The 25360-nt window shown below is 36.1% G+C and overlaps 1 protein-coding gene across 2 annotated transcripts; it reads left to right on the forward strand.

The window, feature by feature from the left end:
* The first annotated feature begins 1013 nt into the window (after window positions 1-1013).
* On the forward strand, window positions 1014-10633 carry LOC137387579 (mpv17-like protein). 2 transcript variants are annotated; one of them, XR_010977921.1, is made up of 8 exons: window positions 1014-1146; window positions 1514-1592; window positions 2881-3039; window positions 3290-3433; window positions 4698-4768; window positions 5662-5734; window positions 6406-6534; window positions 9919-9929. XR_010977921.1 is itself a non-coding variant. In XM_068074044.1 (7 exons), exons 2-7 carry the CDS (start codon window positions 1586-1588, stop codon window positions 10000-10002), a joined length of 594 nt encoding a protein of 197 aa, XP_067930145.1. In that variant the 5' UTR covers window positions 1014-1146; window positions 1514-1585; the 3' UTR covers window positions 10003-10633. The 2 variants fall into 2 exon arrangements, 1 of the variants encoding a protein (XP_067930145.1); XM_068074044.1 differs by lacking the exon at window positions 5662-5734 and having other exon boundaries at window positions 9919-10633.
* Window positions 10634-25360: the final 14727 nt, after the last annotated feature.

A 25360-nucleotide genomic window follows, 5' to 3' on the forward strand; every position in this document is an offset into this window, starting at 1 on the left:
TACACTCAAGCCGCAAGGTGCATCTTTGTGGCATACAATACTAAAGTAGTACTTTTTAAAGGCCAGTAACGATGTAATCACTGTAATATTCATCTGCAGCTGTTGTTGCGCTGTTATTCCTAATCTGATTTAGTTCTAAGAAACTGATGCACCTTGGCTCAATATCCAGTGCTATAAAAATCTCCTTTTACACAGTTTCTGTAACGTGTATGTATAAGTTTAATCATCTGATTACACTAATTCCTGCATTTCCTTATTTGCATTATTTTGATTATCCTCTATTACAACTGTTTTTAATTTCCGTTTAGTTGTTGCAGTAGTTCATTCCATTTTTTACAGATACTGTATTATACATATCATACATTCAAAAGCTATTATCACTTAAATCTTGAAAACAGTGTCTGTTTTGGCAGCATGCCTACATGTATGTGTCGTTTTTATCGAAATACTTCATGTGCTAAGTTTTTCCATATGCATATGTAATATAAATTTTAATATAATGGAACAGTTGTTATTTTCCTGAATATATCATTTGCTGGGTTTATCCATTTGTAATACAGCAGTTTGTATGAATAACATGGTCCACGAAAATCTATTTTACATCTACTTATCATTTGATATATCCCACTCCATATGTTATAAATAGGTTTTATTCTATCAGGGCACTCTAAACGTTGTGTAGGAGGAGTTTTCATTAACACCCAGCTGGAAAATAACTATTCAACATGCACATTTTTTGTCATTTTTCACCGTTTGTTTACAAACGCAACTAGCATTCGATTAGCTTTCCAATATGGCGCATACGTTACGTATTTTCATCAACGTAAAAGTCACGTGATTGCCATTCCAGTTCATTTGCATTTACATGTATCTATCCAACAGCTAAGATGACCAGCGAGTCAATTAAGGAACCGTTGTAACAGGAAACGAGCTTTTTCCAATGCGAACTCCTTCGTTCCTCATTATTTCCCCTGCCTTTGGCAAATAGCAAATACCGGCAATGGCGCACCGGTCTTCGATAGGAAACTTCCTGTCGCGATTGAAATCTCATTGTAACGCTCACATGGCTTTCTCGCAATTCCTAAAAATATCAATCTGTCAATCTGTATTTTTGATTATCTTTTAAAACCCTTGGTTTTTAGTAATGTAAGTGGTACTATGTGCTCTATAATAATATTAACTTCTGTGTAGAAGAGGCCAACTACATATCTTGCCAGTTGAAACTAACATTCTATTACAAACTTATCGTGTCAATGATTTTTTTCGGGTGTGTGCTGCTGCTTGGCTCTTTAGCACACTTTATTTGTGGTGAATATAACTGCTCATTGATGTAATGTGTTTTGGTTTATTAGTTGCTTCTGTATTCAGTTCGTTGTTTCTCTTTTTATATAGATAAACCCTCTATGTAATTCGTAGTATTTGTTATTTGCGCATCACTATGAAGTCGTTTCTGTTCAATGGCAAAGTGTTCGAAAACGTTTTTGACGCCTACATATCATTATTTTCTTTGTAGTTAACGTAATAGTGACGTCAAAATCTGTGATGTGTGGATAAAACTGGAAAAGTGGGAAAGGTTGAAGCGGTTATGTCAGGTAGCATTCCCAGGGTTGATACTCCCCCAAAAGGCCCATTAGGCTCGGCCCAAAATTACGTTTTAGGTGGTTTTCAGATCATGGGGCACTTTCAGTATATTTGCTACTTTAGGGGAGGGGGTTTCCACAGCCAAGCCAGTGAAAGGGCCCATGTTTCTCATAGCTTTTTTCACACTGTTGTATTTCACAGCGGATGTGAAATACACCCCCTAAACACTCCCAGTGTTTAAGGGGTGTATTTCAAATTAACCAACCAGGCGATTGGGGGTACAATACCCAAGTCTGGGCCTAGCCAGGTGGGTTTTTCTTTCAGAGTATCAACCCTGAGGGTAGCAATGCATTGATCTAACCAATTCGGATTGACAAAGTGACCTGTTATGCTAGCTTACTTCATTTTTTGTATTTCAAGCTGTACTTAAATAGTATATCTATACATTTATATTTACATACTGTCAAATTAAATAATTATCTAAACGATAATTACTAAAAGTAAAGCTAATATAGAACCTGCAACTTGAAGTATGGAGCTCAGTCTATAAATAGTTTAAAAAATAGTTTGTACTTAGCTTCTAGCTACGGTAAGTACAGTAAGTACGGTAAGTACTAGCTACGGTAAGTACAGCCTGATGAGAGGAAAGACTGCATCTTTCTTCTAGCTACGGTAAGTACAGCCTGATGAGAGGAAAGACCGCATCCTTCTTCTAGCTACGGTAAGTACAGCCTGATGAGAGGAAAGACCGCATCCTTCTTCTAGCTACGGTAAGTACAGCCTGATGAGAGGAAAGACCGCATCCTTCTTCTAGCTACGGTAAGTACAGCCTGATGAGAGGAAAGACCGCATCCTTGAAGCTTACAGCAGCTGAAAGCGAGTACAAACGATTTGTTAAGTTATTTATGAATAATAGATTATATATAGGCCTATGTGGTTAACTAAATGGCAATTATCTCTTTACTTTTTTACTGTACCATGTAAACCCTTAATCCAAATTCAATTTAGTTTAAATAACATATGTGCAAGTTATAATCATGAAGAAGAGTCAATTTTAGTTCTAAAACTATTTTGCTCATTACTAAAAGGAAAGCTTATTGGTGTGGTTGTCATTCATTTTCGTAATACATACTGCCACATGGAAAGAACAAACTAAAACTACTGCTACCGGTTAAATGGGTTTTTTAGTTGTCGAAAAATCACAATAAGTTCAAGTCTATTGAGAGTGCCTAAAGTAGCAATATGCCTACCCTTAGCACATTAAGTTTACTACCGATTAATGTCAGTTTTTGCTTACAGTGTTTCTAAGACAAGGCTATGCTTGCCTTCGTCCATGGGTAACCAAGTCGTTGCAAATTGGGTCGATATATGCTGCTGGAGACTGTACTCAACAAAAGCTCATCTCTAGAGTAAAAGAATATGACTATCAGAGCACCAAAAATATAGCTCTGGTGGGAGGTGTGTGCTTTCACGCATAATATGGTGAACTAGAAAACTATATTAGTTTGTCATATTAGATGTGAAATTCAAATATTGGTTATAGCATTAAAATTTAAAAAAGGGTACTCTTCTGCGCTGATGTAATGAACTGCATATATGTCACTTACAGCAACTTTCAGGTAAGTGGTTTTCAGTGTTCCATATTCAACTATGATATATGAGCAGGTTGTACTAAATCCTTTGAGAGAGTTGCTTGGCTATTTTAAAGGCTGTATGCTGGCACCTTTCTACGTGGCCTGGTACGGACTACTAGCCCGAAGGTTGCCTGGTACTGGCAATGGAGTTGTCTTGAAGAAAATGGTTTTAGACCAACTCTTTGCGGGAAGTTTAGGCACCTGTGCATTCTTCATAGGTTTGTAACCTGGTAGTAGAGTTAATGGCTCTAGCTGGCTGCCTTTTATACTAATGATAATAATTAGGCTGCTAGATTGATATCTGTCGCACTCAATACAGTAGAACCTCGGCTCTCGAACGCTTCGATTTTCGAAAAACTCGGTTTTCAACCAAAGAATTTGAGATTTGTTCATCTCGGATTTCAAACATAAATTCAGTTGTCGATCAAACCGGAGCATACGCATTGGAATTAAACTTTCAGAGCAGCTCCGGAAACAGCATGAATAGCAGTAGAGCAGCTTATATGCTTAACGAAGTTGTTGTGAGTCACTTTCGGAAACTTCTCAACAAAGGGAGAAGCAAGTTACACTTCATAGAATCTTTACAACAAGGAAGGAACCATCTAGGACGACGTCTCGTCTACCGAAGATATTTGTTAGGGAGACAACTCCTCTAATCGAGTTACCCTAAATTGTTTTTGAGCATTCTCCTTCAAAGATGTGAAGTAAATTTGCCATTACTGTTTATATTTTCTTTTTCACATGATTTTTGATGTAACTGATCTGTTGCATTCTTTTGTTTCATTATCAATTTCTGCAATTTTTAGTATTGTATCTTAACCTTTAATGTTTTCGATGTTGTAAGAGCAAAACGTACCAAATGTTTACTTATAGTTTTCTTTTTATCATTATAGATGAAAAAATCGTTTAATTAAATTAGACACAATCTATATCTACCTGTTTTTATTTATAGTATGCAGTATACAGTACAGTTTGTGGTGTAAAATGTTAAAAAATACGGTACTGAAGTTGTTTTCTCGACTTAGAACGAATTACAATTTACATACATTAATGCTAATGAGAAAATTTGTTTTGGATCTCGAAGAACTCAGTTTTCGAACAACCTTCTAGAGCGAATTATGTTCAAGAACCGAGGTTCCACTGTACTTTCAGCTACAGATTATTTTACCTAGTTCTAGTTTGTTGCCATTTAATAGTCTGTTACAAGCATACATACATAACTGAACATACACATTATGCTGATTATCATTACCATCTTCAAATTGCAAACTTGTTAGCCTTTTAACTGGAATAAAAATGCCATAGAGAGTCAACGACTCTTTATGGGAAAAAACGCATACTGTTGAGATAGTTCCATTGAAAGGACTAATTTATATGTAGCGCTTGCTTATTGACATATTTCCTGTTTGCGTTTCGGTTTAGTCTTCTCTTTTCAGTTTTGTTGTTGTAAATATTTATTTTAACTTCCGTTTATCATTACAGTTTTGAGTATTTTGGAAAAAAAAGAAAACGTATTTGAAGAGCTAAAAGAAAAAGGACCAACAGCTTATCTAGTAAGACTCCATATCTGGATCTGTTTAGCAAGTTGGCTTCACGCATCCTCCTCCTAAAGTTGTCACAATTACTAGTTCTATTCCGGTTACTCTATAGAATAACATGTAGTAAGCAATTATAGCTCAAGGTTGAGCAATTACAGCTCAACCTTGAGCTATAATTGCTCAACCTTGAGCTATAATTGGTCAACCTTGAGCTATAATTGCTCATCCTTGAGCTATAATTGCCCAACCTTGAGCTATAATTGCTCAACCTTCAGCTATAATTTCTCAACTTTCAGCTATAATTGCTCAACTTTCAGCTATAATTTCTCAACTTTCAGCTATAATTGCTCAACTTTCAGCTATAATTGCTCAACTTTCAGCTATAATTGCTCAACCTTGAGTTATAATTGCTCAACCTTGAGCTATAATTGCTCATCCTTGAGCTATAATTGCCCAACCTTGAGCTATAATTGCTCAACCTTGAGCTATAATTGCCCAACCTTGAGCTATAATTGCTCAACCTTCAGCTATAATTTCTCAACTTTCAGCTATAATTGCTCAACTTTCAGCTATAATTGCTCAACCTTGAGTTATAATTGCTCAACCTTGAGCTATAATTGGTCAACCTTGAGCTATAATTGGTCAACCTTGAGCTATAATTGGTCAACCTTGAGCTATAATTGCTCAACCTTGAGCTATAATTGCTCAACCTTCAGCTATAATTGCTCAACCTTCAGCTATAATTGCTCATGCTTGAGTTGTAATTGCTCAAGGTAGAGTAGGATTCGTGATTAAAGTGTTTCAATGAAGATCGTTGATTGCAAAACCATTTACTACCTCATGCTAAAGTTGTCACCTCCAGCTAGAATGATCTGTTTATGGCTAGTATGTTTTGTATGACTCTGTAGACCAAGAGTACCGTGGAGGAAGCCTGCCGGGCTCCTTTACTAACGCCTCGGCTGAACTCTAAGAAACAACGCAGTATGTTTCAGTATTAAAATATATATTTGCTTCACTATTATCTGTGGATACATGTCAACAAAAGTAGGTATGAAGTGGCTCTGCTCTCTCTCATTCTGCCTTGTGCTGGTCTTAATTGCTATCGGGGCACTTAAGCTCCTGGCCATCTTCTAGCTCGTCTTCGGGGTGGGTGCCATGTCAATCGTCCAGTCATAGATTCAGCTGGCTCTCATCGCGGTACTACCAAACATGATTGTCGAGACGAAACATTTTGTTGAGGTCAAGTATTCCTGATGTATAATATGGATTAAACTAAGCTAGACAATTAACTGCATGTACTGGATGCTTTCGCATCCCAAGACGCAAAAATAACTGAAACGAGCTTAATCAACTAAGACTTGTAAATATGTAGTGTTTTATTGAGTAAAAATGCTACTACACACTGATGATCATCTCGGTTGCCAGCTTAGGAAACTAAAGTATAGGAACTATCTGTCTCATGCTCTCTTTTATCTATAGAGCTGTTTGAGTTTGGTGCCTGTTCAACATGCAACTGTTGAATCAGGGTGGATTTGCACTAAAATTCTGTAATTCAACATCACAATAACAGCTTTAGAAAAATAGGCCATTGTGTTTATGGCTGCAATAACTTTAATCACACTAATATGTTTATCTTTTTAATTATTTTGCAGTGTAACACTTTATACTTCCCCTTCGTCATGTACCTCATATTCAAAAAAGTTCCTGTACATGTCCACCCAGTTGCTGTTGCCTGCGCTGATTTCATTTGGAGCATCTTTTTATGCTACTACAAAATGAGGGTAGGTGCTGCTTATCACCATGTATATTCCAGTATATGGTATTACTAGTCTATGCGTTGTTCCTTATTACTAGTCTATGAGTTTTTCCTCATTACTATTATATGAGTTGTTCCTTATTACTAGTATATGAGTTGTTCCTTATTACTAGTCTATGAGTTGTTCCTTATTACTAGTATATGAGTTGTTCCTTATTACTAGTCTATGAGTTGTTCCTTATTACTAGTCTATGAGTTGTTTCTTATTACTAGTCTATGAGTTGTTCCTTATTACTAGTCTATGAGTTGTTCCTATTACTAGTATATGAGTTGTTCCTCATTACTAGTATATGAGTTGTTCCTTATTACTAGTCTATGAGTTGTTTCTTATTACTAGTTTATAAGTTGTTCCTTCATACTAGTATATGAGTTGTTCCTTATTACTAGTCTATGAGTTGTTCCTTATTACTAGTATATGAGTTGTTCCTTATTACTAGTCTATGAGTTGTTCCTTATTACTAGTCTATGAGTTGTTCCTTATTACTAGTATATGAGTTGTTCCTTATTACTAGTCTATGAGTTGTTCCTTATTACTAGTATATGAGTTGTTCCTTATTACTAGTCTATGAGTTGTTCCTTATTACTAGTCTATGAGTTGTTCCTTATTACTAGTCTATGAGTTGTTCCTTATTACTAGTATATGAGTTGTTCCTTATTACTAGTCTATGAGTTGTTCCTTATTACTAGTCTATGAGTTGTTCCTTATTACTAGTATATGAGTTGTTCCTTATTACTAGTCTATGCGTTGTTCCTTATTACTAGTATATGAGTTGTTCCTTATTACTAGTTTATGAGTTGTTCCTTATTACTAGTATATGAGTTGTTCCTTATTACTAGTCTATGCGTTGTTCCTTATTACTAGTATATGAGTTGTTCCTTATTACTAGTATATGAGTTGTTCCTTATTACTAGTATATGAGTTGTTCCTTATTACTAATCTATGAGTTGTTCCTTATTACTAGTATATGAGTTGTTCCTTATTACTAGTCTATGAGTTGTTCCTTATTACTAGTCTATGAGTTGTTCCTTATTACTAGTCTATGAGTTGTTCCTTATTACTAGTCTATGAGTTGTTCCTTATTACTAGTATACGAGTTGTTCCTTATTACTAGTCTATGCGTTGTTCCTTATTACTAGTATATGAGTTGTTCCTTATTACTAGTTTATGAGTTGTTCCTTATTACTAGTATATGAGTTGTTCCTTATTACTAGTCTATGAGTTGTTCCTTATTACTAGTCTATGAGTTGTTCCTTATTACTAGTATATGAGTTGTTCCTTATTACTAGTCTATGAGTTGTTCCTTATTACTAGTATATGAGTTGTTCCTTATTACTAGTCTATGAGTTGTTCCTTATTACTAGTCTATGAGTTGTTCCTTATTACTAGTATATGAGTTGTTTCTTATTACTAGTCTATAAGTTGTTCCTTATTACTAGTATATGAGTTGTTCCTTATTACTAGTATATGAGTTGTTCCTTATTACTAGTCTATGAGTTGTTCCTTATTACTAGTCTATGAGTTGTTCCTTATTACTAGTATATGAGTTGTTCCTTATTACTAGTCTATGAGTTGTTCCTTATTACTAGTATATGAGTTGTTCCTTATTACTAGTCTATGAGTTGTTCCTTATTACTAGTCTATGAGTTGTTCCTTATTACTAGTCTATGAGTTGTTCCTTATTACTAGTATATGAGTTGTTCCTTATTACTAGTCTATGAGTTGTTCCTTATTACTAGTCTATGAGTTGTTCCTTATTACTAGTATATGAGTTGTTCCTTATTACTAGTCTATGCGTTGTTCCTTATTACTAGTATATGAGTTGTTCCTTATTACTAGTTTATGAGTTGTTCCTTATTACTAGTATATGAGTTGTTCCTTATTACTAGTCTATGCGTTGTTCCTTATTACTAGTATATGAGTTGTTCCTTATTACTAGTATATGAGTTGTTCCTTATTACTAGTATATGAGTTGTTCCTTATTACTAATCTATGAGTTGTTCCTTATTACTAGTATATGAGTTGTTCCTTATTACTAGTCTATGAGTTGTTCCTTATTACTAGTCTATGAGTTGTTCCTTATTACTAGTCTATGAGTTGTTCCTTATTACTAGTCTATGAGTTGTTCCTTATTACTAGTATACGAGTTGTTCCTTATTACTAGTCTATGCGTTGTTCCTTATTACTAGTATATGAGTTGTTCCTTATTACTAGTTTATGAGTTGTTCCTTATTACTAGTATATGAGTTGTTCCTTATTACTAGTCTATGAGTTGTTCCTTATTACTAGTCTATGAGTTGTTCCTTATTACTAGTATATGAGTTGTTCCTTATTACTAGTATACGAGTTGTTCCTTATTACTAGTCTATGAGTTGTTCCTTATTACTAGTCTATGAGTTGTTCCTTATTACTAGTCTATGAGTTGTTCCTTATTACTAGTATATGAGTTGTTTCTTATTACTAGTCTATAAGTTGTTCCTTATTACTAGTATATGAGTTGTTCCTTATTACTAGTATATGAGTTGTTCCTTATTACTAGTCTATGAGTTGTTCCTTATTACTAGTCTATGAGTTGTTCCTTATTACTAGTATATGAGTTGTTCCTTATTACTAGTATATGAGTTGTTCCTTATTACTAGTCTATGAGCTGTTCCTTATTACTAGTCTATGAGTTGTTCCTTATTACTAGTATATGAGTTGTTCCTTATTACTAGTCTATGAGTTGCTTCTTATTACTAGTTTATGAGTTGTTCTTTATTACTAGTCTATGAGTTGTTCCTTATTAATAGTCTATGAGTTGTTCCTTCTTACTAGTCTATGAGTTGCTACAAACCAGTAGAATCTTATGATCTTATACTATGTATATGGTTAGTTTTCTTTTCTTTACCGCTTGCTCATTATTATAAAGTTGCGTCATCCCAGATGTGTAGTCATGTCTGTGTGGTATGAAAACTCCACGCATATCATATGTGTTAAAAAAGGAATCGAACCAAACTTAAATCAGTATTCATATGATATATTCAAGGAGAGTGGTTACCATTTCTTTTACTCTGAATAGATTTAATCATATACACATGTTTTGGCACATTATTCCTTTTCATATTCTCCTTTTTTTCAGATGATCTATTACATGCTTCTTCTTTGTCTCTCATAGCAAAATATTTTATTCGTGCGTTCATAGCAACATGTAACAGAAAATGTGTCTTTTTTTGTTGCCAAGCAAAGTAGATATTTAGCAACACACTGATACATGTGTTTAGCAACACCCTGATACATGTATTTAGCAACACGCTGATGCATGTATTTAGCAACACGCTATGACCATAAAGTAAAATCCTTTGTTCATTTCAGGATATTCACCCGAGGGATTCTCCTGATAGTGCACAAGAGGACGACTCCAAACATAGAGTCATTATTGCTAAAGTAAAAGAGTAGGTCTTCCATGACTGGTTCATGCAACAGTTTCTCAACCTTGTTGTCATCACTTGTTGTTGTCATCACTGCTAGTCACTATAGAAATCCAAGCTATTGCTCCTCTATATTTGCTAGTGTTTTCACTTGCTTTTCTGCGGACAGTTAGCATTTGTTTTTACTACGAGAATAGCCGATTCTCATTGTTTCTTTATCTACTCCACAAGTAACTAATCTTGTAAAGATTTTCTAAACCATAACAGAATCTCCCTTCAAGTGTATACTTGCAGCCAGCTTTCGCTAGATAGATAAATCAATTTGCTTGCAAATTGATTTTTTATTTCGAATTTCATTGCTCTTTATCTTGTTCAACTCAGGCCTCTATAAGTATTGCAATCCAGACATCTTTCTCAGCCACTTCTCCATTTCACAAGATATCTTATAGATTATATTGACAAATGTTTTCTATTATCTCATAGCTAGGTGTATCCACGGCACGTGTCAGTTATGTCATAACCAATATGGATAGGAGCTACATGTACATTATTAACCTTAGCTAAATCTCCATCTGATTGCTTGTGATGCGCCATATTTTTTCTTTTCAAGTATTACTGTTGATGTACAGCAATAAATTGTTCGTAATTCAATTATTTTACACCAGCTATAATGAAGTCCATCGACAGTTGTTTCGGAAAATAATTGTATATCCTTGTCTTTGCTCAGCCTTTACTTAATCTGTCATCAACTAGTAGTACCCTCGCACTACTCTCGGGTGGCATGAGGGGTCGTCAGTTGTGCCACTAGAGAACAGACAATAAGCGCATGCACAATAATTCTACTATCATGAAAGGTGAATAATTATGCCATGTCTTGGCTTGGGAAACCGAATGCTGTGGGTTTGGCATCCCAAGCTAAGCAATTTCGTTTTGGTCAACCGCCAACCTTGACTTCAGATAGACATGACTTTTATTGCTGTTGATGGAAATATTATTAGTCCTGAAATATTTTTTTCCACTCAATGCATGCTCGCAGTCTAAAAGGCTGGATTTCACAGAACTCTCACTTGCTCACTGAACCCTACCAGCTAAATGAACACACTCATTCGTATATGTATAGGTTTTATCTTACTGAGGGCACATATTCTGTTTCACAAATCAATATATTTGTCCTTTTCTGCAGCATTTTCCGATAGATAACGATGTATGTGCTTCTAAGCTGATAACGTATCCTTGTCGTTTAGCATGCCATGTACGTAACAGTGTTGGTCTTGGCACTAATTGTATATTTTTTATTTAAGACAGTAGCATGCATTATAGGAAGTTTAATTTATAAATAAGGCAATTTTCACCCCTCAGTATAGCCTAACATGCATTATTAATTCCTCGCATGAATTTTTACATACTGGAAAATTAATTACCTTTGCACATGTAGAGACTGTCTAGTATACAGCAGACATTACGAATGGCGGTCACCTGCTGCGCCTCATTCTACCAAACACTTTCAAGTCTTGAAGTATTCTTTGGAGAATATAGCTCATTGTTTAAATGTAACATGTGATGTTTAGATGTGACATGTGATGTTTAGATGTGACATGGGAAATGTTTAAATGTGACATGTGATGTTTAAGTGTGACATGTGATGTTTAGATGATATGACATGGCAGATGTTAAAATGTGTCATTAGAAATGTTTAGAGAACAGACAATAAGTGCATGCACAATAATTCTACTATCATGAAAGGTGAATAATTATGCCGTGTCATGGCTTGAGAAACCAAATGCTGTGGGTTTGGCATCCCAAGCTAAGCAATTTCGTTTTGGTCAACCGCCAACCTTGACGGTTGACCAAAACGAAATGTGATATGTTTAGATGTGACATGGCAGATGTTAAAATGTGCCATTGGAAATGTTTAGTGATATGGGAGATGTTTAGATGGGTCATGGAATATGATTAAATCTGACATAGGAGATGTTTAGATATGACATGGCAGATGTTTAGATGTGAAATTTTCTCTGCTGTTTAGATATGACACAGGAGACATTTGGACGTGACAGGGTGTTGTTTGGAAATGACATGAGAGATGTTCAAACGTGACCCTATTTTTAACAATAGCAATTTTTGAGTTACCATTTTTGTCTCCTGTCTCAAACTGTTTGAATTCCAGCGACAAATTCAACTTGTTTGTTGAAAGTACTTTGAAAGCGGCTTAATTCTGCATGTGAATACTAGATTTGTTGGTCCGAACACGAGAATGTTCTCTCTAACATTCACACATTTGATAAGCTACATATCTAATGGTTATCATAGTCTTATTTACCATGCTAGGAACTAGTGTTGTTCCGCTGCGTGAGCTTTATATTCCTTATCGTCCGTTTCTTATGTACAACTATTCAACTGTTGGTGGTGCATACGTGGCCAATGGGAGAACGGCCTTTGCATTCTCAAATTTGCATGTACAAAATGTGCTCAATTTATACATCAGAGACTCTCGTCCTTTAGATTGCTCCGCAAAAGCATTGAAGTATTTCATAGATTTGCGTCAGACTTCTCTCCTAGAGAGAGGGTTTGCCGCTCACTAAATGTTGTGAGGTGTTTCATAGATTTGCGTCAGACTTCTCTCCTAGAGAGAGGGTTTGCTGCTCACTAAATGTAATGAGGTGTTTCATATATTGGTGTTCGACTTCTCTCCTAGAGAGAGGGTTTGCTGCTCACTAAATGTTGAGAGGTGTTTCATAGATTGGTGCCAGATTTCTCTCCTAGAAAGAGGGTTTGCTGCTCACTAAATGTAATGAGATGTTTCATAGATTGGTGTCAGACTAAATGTAATGAGGTGTTTCATAGATTGGTGTCAGACTAAATGTAATGAGGTGTTTCATAGATTGGTGTCAGACTTCTCTCCTAGAGAGAGGGGTTGCTGCTCACTAAATGTAATGAGGTGTTTCATATATTGCTGTTAAACTTCTCTCCTAGAGAGAGGGTTTGCTGCTCACTAAATGTTGAGAGGTGTTTCATAGATTGGTGTCAGACTTCTCTCCTAGAGAGATGGTTTGCTGCTCACTAAATGTAATTAGGTAACTAGGTAGTTGTTTTTCTGTCTGACTTATGAACTTATCTTACCTCATCATTGTCTCAGGCAATCTCTAACGTAGTCGATTGCCACCATTGCTGAATCATGGTTATGCTTTCATATACCTAATTATACCAGGAGTTTTGCCTTTCAAAAACATAAAATATTTTGGTATTTTTCTAAATGTATCTTTGTAAAAAGCCTGATCGCCTGACAGGTCACACCGAATTCAAGCATTTCAACGTAGCCAAACTATTCTGTTTGATAAGAAAAAATATCTCGGTATTTCTAAACTTGAATGTTTTTCTAAGTCGTCTTTTCCTGTGTTTGAGGCTAGCACAAATTGCCTGTATCAAATTTAGTCATTTGTTTTATTTACCTCTGGAAAGCTTTAGCTATGCGGTGAAAAAGCTTTGCTCAATCTCAAACCATCTTATTCAGTTTGCGGATTTTAGATCTGACATCTCTTCTATTGTAATATAAATTTTATGTAAACTGGTAATATTTGAACCGATGATCTATTTATGTACATGTTTCACCAGACTATAGTTCTAATCTACAAGGCCCATTAAGTGACCGTCATAATATTATGTTACATTATACTGTCTTATTTGTAAAAATAATAATATAATACTTTTAAAAAATGCTAACAGCTTATTCCCCTGAACAAAGCATTGCGGATACTTACTAAGCACAGCTGTTGAACACAAGTTTTTTTGAGGAAGTAAATTGGTATAGATTGCATTGTCAGTATTTTTGCTGTTTTATGAAACCAAAACTTAGAATGAAATTAATATTCATTTTGTACACCACACATTGTTTCAAGTACACGAGTTGAGGCATGTCAATCTGTTGTACACCACACATTCTTTCAAGTACACGAGTTGAGGCATGTCAATCTGAACTCTTGGTTTTGTATCTTTAGGCAACGGGCCTCAGACTAATATTGTTTTGCGCTTGATATACAGTTTATTCTATTTGTATCACAATTCATTATGCGCATTAGTGCGACGGTAGATAGAAATCTATGTAGATCAAGATAGATTTAGTTTTGTGTTACAATTGTTGTATTAGAGATAAGGACAAAAGGTTTTGGCTCACATTCTGTGCCTTTAGTTGGGTGTGATGAGCAGATGCTGCTAGGTCAATGCAGTTGCTGATCTATTACTTTACCTCCAGGGTCCTTCAGCCTTGGCAATTAAATTCAGGCATCGCGGTGACAGAGTCTTCAGGTGACAGAGTCTGCAGGTGATAGAGTCTTTAGGTGACAGAATCTTTTGGTGACAGAGTCTTCAGGTGATAGCGTCTTCAGGTGTCAGATTCTTCTGGTGACAGAGTCTTCTGGTGACAGAGTCTTCTGGTGACGGAGTCTTCTGGTGACGGAGTTTCTGGTGACAGAGTCTTCTGGTGACAGAGTCTTCAAATGACAGTTTTCTGGTGACCGAGTTTTCAGGTGACTGAGTCTTCTGGTGGCAAAGTCTTCATGTGACGTAGTCTTTTGGTGACAGAGTCTTCAAATGACAGTCTTCTGGTGACCGAGTTTTCAGGTGACCGAGTCTTCTGGTGACAAAGTCTTCTGATGACTGAGTCTTCTGGTGACAGATCTTTCTGGTGACAGAGTTTTCTGGTGACAAAGCCTTTAGGTGACAGAGTCTTCTGGTGACAGTCTTCTGGTAACGGAGTCTTCTGGTGACGGAGTCTTTTGCTGACGGAGTCTTCTGATGACAAAATCTTCTGGTGACGGAGTCTTCAGGTGACGGAGTCCTCTAGTGACAAAGTTTTCTGGTGACGGAGTCTTTTGGTGACAGAGTCTTTTGGTGACAGAGTCTTTTAGTGACAGAGTCTTCTGGTGACAGAGCCTTCAGGTGACAGAGTTTTCTGGTGACAGAGTTTTCTGTAGACAATAGATAATGACTGCATCATTGTTGATTTCAAGTTAAATCAAAGACTCCACCCGTTAGAAAACAAATAGCACGAAACTTTATGGTTTTTCATCATTTTACAATTAACCAAAAATGTTGGTTATTTTATCACTCATAGGTTTTGGTTAATTCTAAGCTATTGTCTACGCAGCCTTTTGCATCTCAGCTCTAATACATACGAATTAGGTGAGCTATTAGGTGGCTGTGGTTTCCATCCAAATAGCAGAGATTGTGGTGGTAATCAGATGAGCCCAACTTCCTGTACAAGTAGTAATTGCTGCGGTCTTTTTAAGGCGGAGATATATGTACTCATTTTACTTCCATTCGTGTAACAACTTATAAAGCTGATAAAGAAATTCTAAACATCTATCAATAGCCTTGAGCTGAAATTCTAAGTTATGCGTGCTTCTGTGCCCACATTGACTTCTGACTTGAGATCCTAGTCGCTCTGTATTAGGTAAGTTATGCTTGCTTCTGTGCCTACATTGACTTCTGACTTGAGATCCTAGTCGCTCTGTATTAGGTAAGTTATGCTTGCTTCTGTGCCCACATTGACTTCTGACTTGAGATCCTAGTCGCTCTGTATTAGGTGTAGTAACCAAATTATCAATACAGTATCCACAAGTATCTACAGTCAGCTAATTTTCTCATTTTCCTAATAAAATTTGTCTGATGCATGTCATTAATTTCCTTCCTTTCTGGCCTATCATAACCAGCCATTTGACTCGTAGACTATATACATTATAGTGGCTTTGCGTGAAGTCCTTCACCAGCTCAAACAATTGTGCCTGATGGATCTTAGGCCGCTACTTGTCTTAAGTGTTTCTACATGTATACACGTGTATGCGCCTTGTAACACAGTAAATAAATCAATGCCTGGAGCATAGGTAAACCATGCTAGAGGATCTGCCTGATAGCTGCTGCACGATACCTTCCATTTTTGGTTTGAGGAAACATTGATACTCCAGGTAACCTTCATATTAGCCGAACTATGAACACGCATTTTGTGTATATCCTTGATAGTTTCAACTTTTCAATTTTGGTCAGTTTGCAAATTTTGGTGTCACATCCATTTTGAAATAAAATGGCTTCTTCACAAAAGTTTTTATTCATTATTTATTGATTGTGTGGTTTTATGCAAGGTTCATTCTGCCTTCACCCAATATCTGTTGCTAAAGAGTTAATTCTGTCCGCAAAGATATTGTTCATGGAAAAAAGATTGATCCTACAGAGTCGCTCTGTTGATTGTTTTAAATGATGAAGTAATGGAACCGTTTAATAAAAGGCCAAATTAAAATTATAAAAGTAAAATATCACAATAAGAAGCTTGAATAACAGAGTTATGCAGAGTTATTTCCACTGTCATTGATATAACTCTAGTAAGGCTTCAACTATTACATCAAGGCGTTCATCGAGGCATAGAAAGAGATGGCGCGATGAAATCCTGTAGAACAACTGGCAAATGTCATCTTTTTATATTTTAGCTAAGCAAAACTTCAAGCATCAACTTGATTTAGACCATGCACAGCTTGTAAAGGAATTGTCCTAGGGCATCCATTAATTGTCTCTAGCTACTGGTTGCTTCTCATCTACAAACATCCCATTTCTCTCTCAAATCCTTTGAACAAATGTATCGTCAGTTGAACATTCCTTGACAAAATTGTTAATAGCCATAAGCTAGGACAGAGTGCAAGATTTTGCATCTGAAATGACTGGCAAGCATGTTATTGGCTTTATGGAATTGTGCCAATTTGATAAAGTGGCTTGCAAAGCGGCAGTTTACCTAAGTTGGTCGAAGCTTGCTCTGGTCATTAATGGTTACTAAGTACCTATCTAGTCATAGTTAAAAGTAATGAAATAGACTTGTATGGTAAGCAATTATTCCATTTACAATCACCTTAGGCTTAGCAAAACAACTAAAGCAGGCTCTCACCGACTACTTTGGAGATAAAACTTTGCTAAGGAAATCTCGTGAGACATTTTATGTACGTTGCTATTGTTCAATTTCACAATGGTTAATAGCGTTCACTACAAGACAGCTTGAAGAATTAATGTTCAGTGTATCCATTTCTTTTTATTAAATTAGATATTAATGAGTTGAAATGCTGAACTAGTCAAATGATAATAGTGATAAATGATAATAGTGATAATGATAATAGTGATAATAATAATAGTGATAATGATAATAGTGATAAATGAGAAAAAAATAAATCGCTGAAAAATACATCAAGATCTGCATCAATGGATCTGCTGCCGGTGCATTTGCTGTCAGTCTACTTGCCAACGGCCAATCTGCTCTCAATCAAACTTGCTGCTGTTGGTCACTCTATTGCAACTACTTAGTATGACTTCAAAAAATTCTTGGAAGTCCTCACAAAGGCAGTAGTTACGACTCATAGTTTACCTTGTGACAGCGAATCAAGATTATACTGTCATATATACTGCGTTATGGCCTGCCTTAATGACTCAAAATAGAATTGTTGACGCAATACATTTATGCTACATAATGTTAACCTGCACTGTCTGAGCCTTACCAAATTATTTCATTACATAATTAATGGTTAATTATGTAAGCCCTTGAAATTTTCTAACTAGCTGCTGACCTTTATATACCAAACTATTTCTAATCGGAGCACCTGAGGTACTCTTACAGCTAGTAAGGTCATGACCAAGTCCTAGATTTCACAATAACCCTACACCAATAGCAATAAAGACTCCTGGAGATCCTCTCTGTCCTATCTGCCAGTTATAAATTATTGATCACAATATGTCAAATGTAAAATTAAGACATAGCTCACTGCGCGATTGCTGGTTTCAGTCAAGCTTGTTCTTGTATTTTCGCGCCATCACTGACAGCTGCTAGTAAGAAGACCGGAAAAACGTTTGGCCATTTCCCCATTGCCACAGAAAATTCCTTCAAAATACCTTTATCCAGTACATTAGCGCTTATAAGGGTTGTTTGTTTTCCTTCCTGTGTTCATCATCCGCTTGGCTTATGGTGATGATTGTATATGGAAAGTTACCGGATTCACTCAGCTGGCTTCACTAGCTATCACTCAGGGATTTAAAGTTATCCAGTTGCTCCATTGATTCTCAAGGCGCTTCTTACACGCTCTATTGAGGCTAGAGCTAGGTACTTACAGTCAGCTTGCAATGGACAGATGGCTGGAAGCCTCAAGTGTGTGAGTGGATATTCACTACGTTTCTGCGATTCAAAGATATCTTTTTCACGAGTTGTTCTTCCGCCAGAATTTTAGTTGCGAGTGGGTTTCCATAGAGCTAATAGTGATTATAGTTGCAAGTGGGTTTCCATACAGCTAATAGTGATTATAGTTGCAAGTAGGTTTCCATACAGCTAATAGTGATTATAGTTGCAAGTGGGATTCCATACAGCCAATAGTGATTATAGTTGCAAGTGGGATTCCATACAGCTAATAGTGATTATAGTTGCAAGTGGGTTTCCATACAGCTAATAGTGATTATAGTTGCAAGTGGGATTCCATACAGCTAATAGTGATTATAGTTGCAAGTGGGATTCCATACAGCTAATAGTGATTATAGTTGAAAGTTAGTTTCCATACAGCTAATAGTGATTATAGTTGAAAGTTAGTTTCCATACAGCTAATAGTGATTATAGTTGAAAGTTAGTTTCCATACAGCTAATAGTGATTATAGTTGCAAGTGGGTTTCCATACAGCTAATAGCGATTATAGTTGCATGTGGGTTTCCATACAGCTAATAGTGATTATAGTTGCAAGTGGGATTCCATACAGCTATTAGTGATTATAGTTGCAAGTGGGTTTCCATACAGCTAATAGCGATTATAGTTGCAAGTGGGTTTCCATACAGCTAATAGTGATTATAGTTGCAAGTGGGTTTCCATACAGCTAATAGCGATTATAGTTGCAAGTGGGTTTCCATACAGCTAATAGCGATTATAGTTGCAAGTGGGTTTCCATACAGCTAATAGTGATTATAGTTGCAAGTGGGATTCCATACAGCTAATAGTGATTATAGTTGAAAGTTAGTTTCCATACAGCTAATAGTGATTATAGTTGCAAGTGGGTTTCCATACAGCTAATAGCGATTATAGTTGCAAGTGGGTTTCCATACAGCTAATAGTGATTATAGTTGAGAGTTAGTTTCCATACAGCTAATAGTGATTATAGTTGCAAGTGGGTTTCCATACAGCTAATAGTGATTATAGTTGCAAGTGGGATTCCATACAGCTAATAGTGATTATAGTTGCAAGTGGGTTTCCATACAGCTAATAGCGATTATAGTTGCAAGTGGGTTTCCATACAGCTAATAGTGATTATAGTTGCAAGTGTGTTTCCATACAGCTAATAGTGATTATAGTTGCAAGTGGGTTTCCATACAGCTAATAGTGATTATAGTTGCAAGTGGGATTCCATACAGCTAATAGTGATTATAGTTGCAAGTGGGTTTCCATACAGCTAATAGCGATTATAGTTGCAAGTGGGATTCCATACAGCTATTAGTGATTATAGTTGCAAGTGGGATTCCATACAGCTAATAGTGATTATAGTTGAAAGTTAGTTTCCATACAGCTAATAGTGATTATAGTTGCAAGTGGGTTTCCATACAGCTAATAGTGATTATAGTTGCAAGTGGGATTCCATACAGCTAATAGCGATTATAGTTGCAAGTTAGTTTCCATACAGCTAATAGTGATTATAGTTGCAAGTGGGTTTCCATACAGCTATTAGTGATTATAGTTGAAAGTTAGTTTCCATACAGCTAATAGCGATTATAGTTACAAGTGGGTTTCCATACAGCTAATAGTGATTATAGTTGAAAGTTAGTTTCCATACAGCTAATAGTGATTATAGTTGCAAGTGGGTTTCCATACAGCTAATAGTGATTATAGTTGCAAGTGGGATTCCATACAGCTAATAGCGATTATAGTTGCAAGTTAGTTTCCATACAGCTAATAGTGATTATAGTTGAGAGTTAGTTTCCATACAGCTAATAGCGATTATAGTTACAAGTGGGTTTCCATACAGCTAATAGTGATTATAGTTGAAAGTTAGTTTCCATACAGCTAATAGTGATTATAGTTGCAAGTGGGTTTCCATACAGCTAATAGTGATTATAGTTGCAAGTGGGATTCCATACAGCTAATAGCGATTATAGTTGCAAGTTAGTTTCCATACAGCTAATAGTGATTATAGTTGCAAGTGGGTTTCCATACAGCTAATAGTGATTATAGTTGCAAGTTAGTTTCCATACAGCTAATAGTGATTATAGTTGCAAGTGGGTTTCCATACAGCTAATAGTGATTATAGTTGCAAGTGGGTTTCCATACAGCTAATAGTGATTATAGTTGCAAGTGGGTTTCCATACAGCTAATAGCGATTATAGTTGCAAGTGGGATTCCATACAGCTATTAGTGATTATAGTTGCAAGTGGGTTTCCATACAGCTAATAGTGATTATAGTTGCAAGTTAGTTTCCATACAGCTAATAGTGATTATAGTTGCAAGTGGGTTTCCATACAGCTAATAGTGATTATAGTTGCAAGTGGGTTTCCATACAGCTAATAGTGATTATAGTTGCAAGTGGGTTTCCATACAGCTAATAGCGATTATAGTTGCAAGTGGGATTCCATACAGCTATAAGTGATTATAGTTGCAAGTGGGTTTCCATACAGCTATTAGTGATTATAGTTGCAAGTGGGATTCCATACAGCTAATAGTGATTATAGTTGAAAGTTAGTTTCCATACAGCTAATAGTGATTATAGTTGCAAGTGGGTTTCCATACAGCTAATAGCGATTATAGTTGCAGGTGGGTTTCCATACAGCTAATAGTGATTATAGTTGAGAGTTAGTTTCCATACAGCTAATAGTGATTATAGTTGCAAGTGGGATTCCATACAGCTAATAGTGATTATAGTTGCAAGTGGGTTTCCATACAGCTAATAGTGATTATAGTTGCAAGTGTGTTTCCATACAGCTAATAGTGATTATAGTTGCAAGTGGGTTTCCATACAGCTAATAGTGATTATAGTTGCAAGTGGGATTCCATACAGCTAATAGTGATTATAGTTGCAAGTGGGTTTCCATACAGCTAATAGCGATTATAGTTGCAAGTGGGATTCCATACAGCTATTAGTGATTATAGTTGCAAGTGGGATTCCATACAGCTAATAGTGATTATAGTTGAAAGTTAGTTTCCATACAGCTAATAGTGATTATAGTTGCAAGTGGGTTTCCATACAGCTAATAGTGATTATAGTTGCAAGTGGGATTCCATACAGCTAATAGTGATTATAGTTGCATGTGGGTTTCCATACAGCTAATAGTGATTATAGTTGCAAGTGGGTTTCCATACAGCTATTAGTGATTATAGTTGCAAGTGGGTTTCCATACAGCTAATAGCGATTATAGTTGCAAGTGGGTTTCCATACAGCTAATAGTGATTATAGTTGAAAGTTAGTTTCCATACAGCTAATAGTGATTATAGTTGCAAGTGTGTTTCCTTACAGCTAATAGTGATTATAGTTGCAAGTGGGATTCCATACAGCTAATAGTGATTATAGTTGCATGTGGGTTTCCATACAGCTAATAGTGATTATAGTTGCAAGTGGGATTCCATACAGCTATTAGTGATTATAGTTGCAAGTGGGTTTCCATACAGCTATTAGTGATTATAGTTGAAAGTTAGTTTCCATACAGCTAATAGCGATTATAGTTACAAGTGGGTTTCCATACAGCTAATAGTGATTATAGTTGAAAGTTAGTTTCCATACAGCTAATAGTGATTATAGTTGCAAGTGGGTTTCCATACAGCTAATAGTGATTATAGTTGCAAGTGGGATTCCATACAGCTAATAGCGATTATAGTTGCAAGTTAGTTTCCATACAGCTAATAGTGATTATAGTTGAGAGTTAGTTTCCATACAGCTAATAGCGATTATAGTTACAAGTGGGTTTCCATACAGCTAATAGTGATTATAGTTGAAAGTTAGTTTCCATACAGCTAATAGTGATTATAGTTGCAAGTGGGTTTCCATACAGCTAATAGTGATTATAGTTGCAAGTGGGATTCCATACAGCTAATAGCGATTATAGTTGCAAGTTAGTTTCCATACAGCTAATAGTGATTATAGTTGCAAGTGGGTTTCCATACAGCTAATAGTGATTATAGTTGCAAGTTAGTTTCCATACAGCTAATAGTGATTATAGTTGCAAGTGGGTTTCCATACAGCTAATAGTGATTATAGTTGCAAGTGGGTTTCCATACAGCTAATAGTGATTATAGTTGCAAGTGGGTTTCCATACAGCTAATAGCGATTATAGTTGCAAGTGGGATTCCATACAGCTATTAGTGATTATAGTTGCAAGTGGGTTTCCATACAGCTAATAGTGATTATAGTTGCAAGTTAGTTTCCATACAGCTAATAGTGATTATAGTTGCAAGTGGGTTTCCATACAGCTAATAGTGATTATAGTTGCAAGTGGGTTTCCATACAGCTAATAGTGATTATAGTTGCAAGTGGGTTTCCATACAGCTAATAGCGATTATAGTTGCAAGTGGGATTCCATACAGCTATTAGTGATTATAGTTGCAAGTGGGTTTCCATACAGCTATTAGTGATTATAGTTGCAAGTGGGATTCCATACAGCTAATAGTGATTATAGTTGAAAGTTAGTTTCCATACAGCTAATAGTGATTATAGTTGCAAGTGGGTTTCCATACAGCTAATAGCGATTATAGTTGCAGGTGGGTTTCCATACAGCTAATAGTGATTATAGTTGAGAGTTAGTTTCCATACAGCTAATAGTGATTATAGTTGCAAGTGGGATTCCATACAGCTAATAGTGATTATAGTTGCAAGTGGGTTTCCATACAGCTAATAGTGATTATAGTTGCAAGTGTGTTTCCATACAGCTAATTGTGATTATAGTTGCAAATGGGTTTCCATACAGCTAATAGTGATTATAGTTGCAAGTGGGATTCCATACAGCTAATAGTGATTATAGTTGCAAGTGGGTTTCCATACAGCTAATAGCGATTATAGTTGCAAGTGGGATTCCATACAGCTATTAGTGATTATAGTTGCAAGTGGGTTTCCATACAGCTAATAGTGATTATAGTTGCAAGTGGGTTTCCATACAGCTAACAGTCATTATAGTTGCAAGTGGGTTTCCATACAGGTAATAGTGATTATAGTTGCAGGTGGGTTTCCATACAGCTAATAGTGATTATAGTTGCAAGTGGGACTTCATACAGCTATTAGTGATTATAGTTGCAAGTGGGATTCCATACAGCTATTAGTGATTATAGTTGCAAGTGGGTTTTCATACAGCTAATAGTGATTATAGTTGCAAGTGGGATTCCATACAGCTAATAGTGATTATAGTTGCAAGTGGGTTTCCATACAGCTAATAGTGATTATAGTTGCAAGTGGGTTTCCATACAGCTAATAGTGATTATAGTTGCAAGTGGGATTCCATACAGCTATTAGTGATTATAGTTGCAAGTGGGTTTCCATACAGCTAATAGTGATTATAGTTGCAAGTGGGTTTCCATACAGCTAATAGTGATTATAGTTGCAAGTGGGTTTCCATACAGCTAATAGTGATTATAGTTGCAAGTGGGTTTCCATACAGCTAATAGTGATTATAGTTGCAAGTAGGATTCCATACAGCTAATAGTGACTATAGTTGCAGGTTGGTTTCCATACAGCTAATAGTGATTATAGTTGCAAGTGGGTTTCCATACAGCTAATAGTGATTATAGTTGCAAGTGGGTTTCCATACAGCTAATAGTGATTATAGTTGCAAGTGTGTTTCCATACAGCTAATAGTGATTATAGTTGCAAGTGGGTTTCCATACAGCTAATAGTGATTATAGTTGCAAGTGGGTTTCCATACAGCTAATAGCGATTATAGTTGCAAGTGGGTTTCCATACAGCTAATAGCGATTATAGTTGCAAGTGGGATTCCATACAGCTATTAGTGATTATAGTTGCAAGTGGGATTCCATACAGCTATTAGTGATTATAGTTGCAAGTGGGATTCCATACAGCTAATAGTGATTATAGTTGCAAGTGGGTTTCCATACAGCTAATAGTGATTATAGTTGCAAGTGGGTTTCCATACAGCTAATAGCGATTATAGTTGCAAGTGGGTTTCCATACAGCTAATAGTGATTATAGTTGCAAGTGGGTTTCCATACAGCTAATAGTGATTATAGTTGCAAGTGGGTTTCCATACAGCTAATAGTGATTATAGTTGCAAGTGGGATTCCATACAGCTAATAGTGATTATAGTTGCAAGTGGGTTTCCATACAGCTAATAGTGATTATAGTTGCAAGTGGGTTTCCATACAGCTAATAGTGATTATAGTTGCAAGTGGGATTCCATACAGCTAATAGTGATTATAGTTGCAAGTGGGTTTCCATACAGCTAATAGTGATTATAGTTGCAAGTGGGTTTCCATACAGCTAATAGTGATTATAGTTGCAAGTGGGATTCCATACAGCTAATAGTGATTATAGTTGCAAGTTAGTTTCCATACAGCTAATAGTGATTATAGTTGCAAGTGGGTTTCCATACAGCTAATAGTGATTATAGTTGCAAGTGGGTTTCCATACAGCTAATAGTGATTATAGTTGCAAGTGGGATTCCATACAGCTATTAGTGATTATAGTTGCAAGTGGGTTTCCATACAGCTAATAGTGATTATAGTTGCAAGTGGGATTCCATACAGCTAATAGTGATTATAGTTGCAAGTGGGTTTCCATACAGCTAATAGTGATTATAGTTGCAAGTGGGTTTCCATACAGCTATTAGTGATTATAGTTGCAAGTGGGAATCCATACAGCTATTAGTGATTATAGTTGCAAGTGGGATTCCATACAGCTAATAGCGATTATAGTTGCAAGTGGGATTCCATACAGCTATTAGTGATTATAGTTGCAAGTGGGTTTCCATACAGCTAATAGTGATTATAGTTGCAAGTGGGTTTCCATACAGCTAATAGTGATTATAGTTGCAAGTGGGATTCCATACAGCTAATAGTGATTATAGTTGCAAGTGGGTTTCCATACAGCTAATAGTGATTATATTTGCAAGTGGGATTCCATACAGCTAATAGTGATTATAGTTGCAAGTGGGTTTCCATACAGCTAATAGTGATTATAGTTGCAAGTGGGTTTCCATACAGCTAATAGTGATTATAGTTGCAAGTGGGATTCCATACAGCTAATAGTGATTATAGTTGCAAGTGGGTTTCCATACAGCTAATAGTGATTATAGTTGCAAGTGGGTTTCCATACAGCTAATAGTGATTATAGTTGCAAGTGGGATTCCATACAGCTATTAGTGATTATAGTTGCAAGTGGGATTCCATACAGCTAATAGTG

Source organism: Watersipora subatra, chromosome 2, assembly GCF_963576615.1.
Source record: "Watersipora subatra chromosome 2, tzWatSuba1.1, whole genome shotgun sequence".
Lineage (NCBI taxonomy): Eukaryota > Metazoa > Bryozoa > Gymnolaemata > Cheilostomatida > Watersiporidae > Watersipora > Watersipora subatra.

Bases quoted from the DNA above. Each gene is read 5' to 3' on its own strand.
- LOC137387579 (XM_068074044.1), top strand. The intron at 3,040-3,289 runs GTGTGTGCTTTC...GCTATTTTAAAG, and splicing joins AAATATAGCTCTGGTGGGAG to GCTGTATGCTGGCACCTTTC. The intron at 3,434-4,697 runs GTTTGTAACCTG...TTATCATTACAG, and splicing joins CACCTGTGCATTCTTCATAG to TTTTGAGTATTTTGGAAAAA.